Source organism: Bison bison, unplaced genomic scaffold, assembly GCF_000754665.1.
Source record: "Bison bison bison isolate TAMUID 2011002044 unplaced genomic scaffold, Bison_UMD1.0 scf7180017864519, whole genome shotgun sequence".
In the NCBI taxonomy this organism is placed as follows: domain Eukaryota; kingdom Metazoa; phylum Chordata; class Mammalia; order Artiodactyla; family Bovidae; genus Bison; species Bison bison.
Genome location: NW_011495072.1, coordinates 11207470 through 11213014, shown reverse-complemented (window position 1 = coordinate 11213014; position 5545 = coordinate 11207470). Strand labels below are relative to the sequence as shown.

The 5545-nt window shown below is 41.0% G+C and overlaps 1 protein-coding gene across 1 annotated transcript in view; it reads left to right on the top strand.

Moving 5' to 3' along the window:
• The first annotated feature begins 209 nt into the window (after positions 1–209).
• GNAI3 (guanine nucleotide binding protein (G protein), alpha inhibiting activity polypeptide 3) overlaps positions 210–5545 on the top strand; it is a 44880-nt gene continuing 39544 nt past the window's right edge. Inside the window, exon 1 of the mRNA XM_010830902.1 lies at positions 210–457. Within this exon, the coding sequence (XP_010829204.1) occupies positions 340–457 (118 nt within the window). The 5' untranslated portion in view covers positions 210–339. The remainder of the gene's footprint in view (positions 458–5545) is intronic.

The window sequence follows — 5545 nt, the reverse complement described above, 5'->3', positions numbered from 1 at the left end:
GCCAAAAAGGTGAAAGGGGACTAAAGTCGAGCGGCGCCCGGTAAACTCAACAGGGCCGCCCTACATCTCGGAACCAACACTCGGCGTCCTGGTCTCTCTCTCTCCGTACTTCCGCTTTTGGTCACGCCTCCTTTACCCCAGCTAGGGAGGTCGAAGAAGTAACGGCCGCGGGCGTTGCCGGAAGTGTCGTAAAACGCCGGATATCCGGTTCCTCTGGGCGCTCTGGGAGCTGACGGAGAGGGCCGCCGCCCAGCAGTAGACTCTTCTCTCCGCCTGCTAAGCCGCAGTCTCCGCGGTTTTTGAGTGAGCCCCGGCCCGGTCCCTTCTTCCGCCGCCGCCATGGGGTGCACGTTGAGCGCCGAAGATAAGGCGGCGGTGGAGCGAAGCAAGATGATCGACCGCAACTTGCGGGAGGACGGGGAGAAAGCGGCCAAAGAAGTGAAGCTGCTGCTACTCGGTGAGGGGCTGGGGGCGGGGCTGGCGGGGTGGTTTAGAGGGCCCAGGCGCTTGAGAGTCCTAATGGGGGGTCGGGCCGGGCGGGAGAAGAGGACCCCGAAGAATCTGGAGGGCGTGACGGACGTGGGGCGGGGTGTGGGGTTGGTGGCTGATGCCGGAGGGCGTGATGAAGGGGGGGGGTTTTGGGGTTATAGGAATTAGGCTGGAAAGAGGGTGTGCCACCATGCTGGATTGTGTTTAGCGAAGGAGCTTCGAAATGTGGTCCAATAGGACATTGAGACTGTATTGGGAATATGGGAAAAGCTCATAAAGGAAGAGCTGATGTTAGAGAAGGTTTTTCAAGGGAAGGGTTAGAGTAAGTTGGTGTTGAGGACGGGAGAGTGTGTTGGGCTTGTATAATGGACTGTGAGTTTGGAGCGTGGTGATACTTTATGACAGATTAGAGCTGGGGTGGGGGTTTGATTAATTAATATAAATAGAGAGGGGGTCTTGGACAGAGTGGTCACATAGGACCCTGTCATTTATTAGAGAGTGGACATTTCGAGCTCTCGCTGAGGTGGAGGAACCCTGGGTCGTCCAGGAACATAAAAGTGTATGGTTGAAATAACTGACAAGTTCTCAGGTGTAAAGGTAAAGAGTTTGAGTGTAGAGGCTGTGTGTACTTATCCACTATTTCCTATTATTTTTATTTTCTTAAGGTTTTTTATAACTCCTTCCATTGTTTTTATAAAGGGGGAGCTGGTGTGAGCTGAGGATATTTAAGGACTGGCTTGTTTGAGGTTTGTGGCATAGGATGTGATGATGACAATAGGTTACACAGTGGGAGTTGATGAATATTTGCTAGGGATGATGTGCAGTGGGAATGCAGTTATCTTAGGATAAATTATGGAATTGGACTTACTGTAAAAGATGATTGTGACAGACTTCTTTTGAGCTGGGCTTTTTTGTTTCTTCAAACGAAAAATATTGGCTTCAGGAATTACTGTTTATTTTGCTTGACATTTGTTTTAAGTAGTTTTTATGTACAGTCAGATGCATTTTACTCAGCCTGGTTAGTTTTAGAGTTTTTGAGAGATTGTTTTCTAGAAGCTCAGTGAATCATATAAAATACCCTGATGTCAGCTTACCAATAAATCAGGCCATATTTTTTCTTCACTGTTAGGATTTTCTAGGGATCTGTTAGGGAAGAGTAAATGGAAATAATGGTTTCTGTAAGCAATAGAACTTTGCTTTTTAAAACAATTGATTTTTGGGAAAAAGAAGTTGCTTTAGGATAAGTGCCAAATTTTTATGGTGTGACGCTCCAGAGGACAGAATGTACCACCATAACCCAGGGTTTATTTTGTACTCTAGGGTGTTCAGGGTGCCCATGCTAGTCTTTTCATGTTAACGTATTTGGTAGTTTGTAGGTTGCAGGAGGCCTGGTAACAGCTTTTTGAATAAAGAAAGGAAGTTATGCACTGGAGTTTAAGCCTTCAGTTTGAATACTTGATCTTACAGAATGTATGAAAAAAAAAATTGAAGTTTCAAACTGCTACTCTTCCATAGTACAGGTATCATTTGTGAATGAGCATGGTCCCTGGTATTTAGTAGATGCTTAAATATAAACTGTTAACCAGGATGTGCCAGCTACTGTTGGACATAGCTCCTTGGGATCTTTCAGATGTTTGATATAAACTATAGTACTCAAGGCATTAGCATTGTTTCTATTGATCAGTTGGTTATGAAAGTAAAGGTGTGTTTTTATCTTCTACGATTATTTTGGTTTACATTCATAATCAGAGATCCCCTCAGGATATTAGGCTGTTGTAATACATGACTTTATAAACAGTGCATTTAATTAAAACCAAAATTAAACATATGATCACTTAGGAAATTTCAAAAGCAGTAGGTAAAAATCAAAGTACTACAACATTTGATTTTACTTTTTAATCAATTTCATTGTTTTAAGTAATTTTTTTTTTTAATATTCTTGAGCAAGTTAAATGAACAGATTCAAGCAGGTTGCAGAGAGAGATGCATTTGCTTGAGTCATGACATAACACATGCTGCCAAGTCGCTTCAGTCGTGTCCGACTCTGTGCGACTCCATGGACTGCAGCCTACCAGGCTCCTCCATCCATGGGATTTTCCAGGCAAGAGTACTGGAGTGGGTTGCCATTGCCTTCTCCCGACATAACACATATATGAAATTAAAATTATCTTCTTTGCTATTTCTATAAACAAAATGCACTTATCACAGTATACAAATAATTTTGCTGTTGAATACCTCCTTTGATATACATGCAAGTCATTTTTACTTCCTCTGTGTAAAACTATCAAATTTGGTCTAAGTTGCAATCATTGTTATTATTTTAACAAAATGAATGTTACCAATTAAAGTTACTACAGAAATTCAGGAGGAATGCAGTATTGTACCTGTTTTGTTACTTTTTGTTTAAATTTCTTTTAGATGTGTTATTGAGAAGCTCTTGATATACTGTCTAATCATAATATTCTGTAAAAAAACAAAATTATGTTATACAGGGCTTCCTAACCAGAGTGTAGTGCATAGGAAGGCTTGCAGTGTGCTGTTTGCAAATGTTTTATGGTTTTGAATTTTTAAATCATTTTTATGATTTTAAATCATTTTGTAACTAACTTTTCAAATTTCACAGCAGTTAGAATGATATTTGAACATTTTTGGTATGATTCCACCAGTACACTTTCTGAATTTGGCAATCGAAAATATTTGATTTGGAAGATTTGTACCAATTAGTGTTTAATATCATCTGTAACATTTTGTACTTTATTTTTCATGCCATAATTTTATAATATAAAGAAAACGTATGTTATTTTCACCAGGTCTCTCCAGTTTACGTTGGTAATCTATGCAAGTATTATAATTTTAAGCATGCAGCATGATGTGACTAAAGTTGGGAATCGCTGGTATAATGGATATGAGCAGTGCTTTTGGAGTCACATAAAACTGAATTCAATTCCCACCTCCATTTACTAGCTGTGAGACCCAAAGCATGTAACTTAGCCCTAGGAGTCTTATTTTCACATATAAAGTGGGGATGTGATACTTATTTCTAAAGTTCAAATGAGATAATATATGTAAACTGTTTAGCAAATAAATACTAACTAAATGGTGACTTCTGTTATTACAATGATTGGAAAACATCATTTTAGTTGCTTTTTTCAAGGGTGTTTCAGACAGATATTTGATTATTTTTCAAATTTTTTTTTTCAAATATTAATGAACCCTTTTCAAAGACCTTCAAAGAATTTTAATACAACTCTTTCGTGGTAGAAGGCATTAAACATTATCTTTTAGTTTTGTGGGTTATTGAATGATCTACTCCTGTGCTATCTCGATCCATTTCTTGATAGTTCCCCTTAGCAGACCTTGAGAAAGCATTGTTACACAAAATGAGGTTAATGCTTTCTTCTTTAGGATTTTGCTGGTAGTGGCAGGGCAAAAATTAAGTTGCATGCAGAGTATTAGTTAGTAAAAGTCGCTCAGTCGTGTCCGACTCTGCGACCCCATGAACCACAGCACACCAGGCCTCCCTGTCCATCATCAACTCCTGGAGTCCACCCAGACCCATGTCCATTGAGTCGGTGATGCCGTCCAACCATCTCATCCTCTGTCGTCCCCTCTCCTCCTGCCCTCAATCTTTCCCAGCATCAGGGTCTTTTCAAATGAGTCAGCTCTTCGCATCAGGTGGCCAGTATTGGAGCTTCAGCTTCAACATCAGTCCTTCCAATGAACACCCAGGACTGATCTCCTTTAGGTTGGACTGGTTGGATCTCCTTGCAGTCCAAGGGACTCTCAAGAGTCTTCTCCAACACCACAGTTCAAAAGCATCAATTCTTTGGCACTCAGCTTTCTTCACAGTCCAACTCTCACATCCATACATGACCACTGGAAAAACCATAGCCTTGACTAGATGGACCTTTGTTGACAAAGTAATGTCTCTGCTTTTGAATATGCTGTCTAGGTTGGTCATAACTTTCCTTCCAAGGAGTAAGTGTCTTTTAATTTCATAGCTGAAGTCACCATCCGCAGTGATTTTGGAGCCCAGAAAAATAAAGTCAGCCGCTGTTTCCACTGTTTCCCCATCTATTTGCCATGAAGTGATAGGACCAGATGCCATGATCTTCGTTTTCTGAATGTTGAGCTTTAAGCCAACTTTTTACTCTCCTCTTTCACTTTCATCAAGAGGCTCTTTAGTTCCTCTTCACTTTCTGCCATAAGGGTGGTGTCATCTGCATATCTGAGGTTATTGATATTTCTCCCAGCAGTCTTGATTCCAGCTTGTGCTTCCTCCAGCCCAGTGTTAGACTACTACTAAAAATCTTTTAGTTTGGGGGCAGATATCTCTGATAAAAGTAGTTCATTCTCTTACAGATGGTTGGTAAAACCGCAGACCTTGAGCTCTGTGCTTGTCACTCTGCCTCTCCGCCATGGTGTGCTGCTTCATGCTCTAGTTACTTGGAAGGGAAAAGGGAGTGGATGAGTCCCTGCAGATATTTCCTCTTTTTCTTCCAACCCGCTCTCTCCTTCCACAGGGTCTTTCACATCATGCCTTTTTTAAAAAAACAAAAAACCTGGGGTGTGTGTACTCCTTAGGGCTTCAGAAGATCCATAAACTTTATAAAATTGTTAGCAATATTTGTGGTTACATGGGGTTTTCTGGAGAGAAGAACCGAATCTTCATCAAGTTCTTCTATGATACTGCCTAACCTCCTTAAAGTCTGTCACCTTTGGACCGGAACATCAGTAGCTGGGCAAAAATGGGACATTCAGAATGCAAAGGGAAAACGTAGACACTGAAAAGTCTTTTACCTCTTTTCTCTAAAGGTTTTTTACTTGGAATTTTGAGAAAACCGTTTTCTGTGCTTTAGAGGGCTTCTCTTTCTACAGTTCCCCAGTGATTAATGAACTGCTCACTGCCACTTGCCTCAAGTCAGTATATCCAGTACAGAACTTGCCTCCCCTCTTCACTTCTCTTCCCCAAACCCACCTCCTGTGAACCTTTCTGTTCTGGGATTATCATTCTCAAAATCACCTACCCTGAAAACTAAACTTTTTTTTTTTTTTG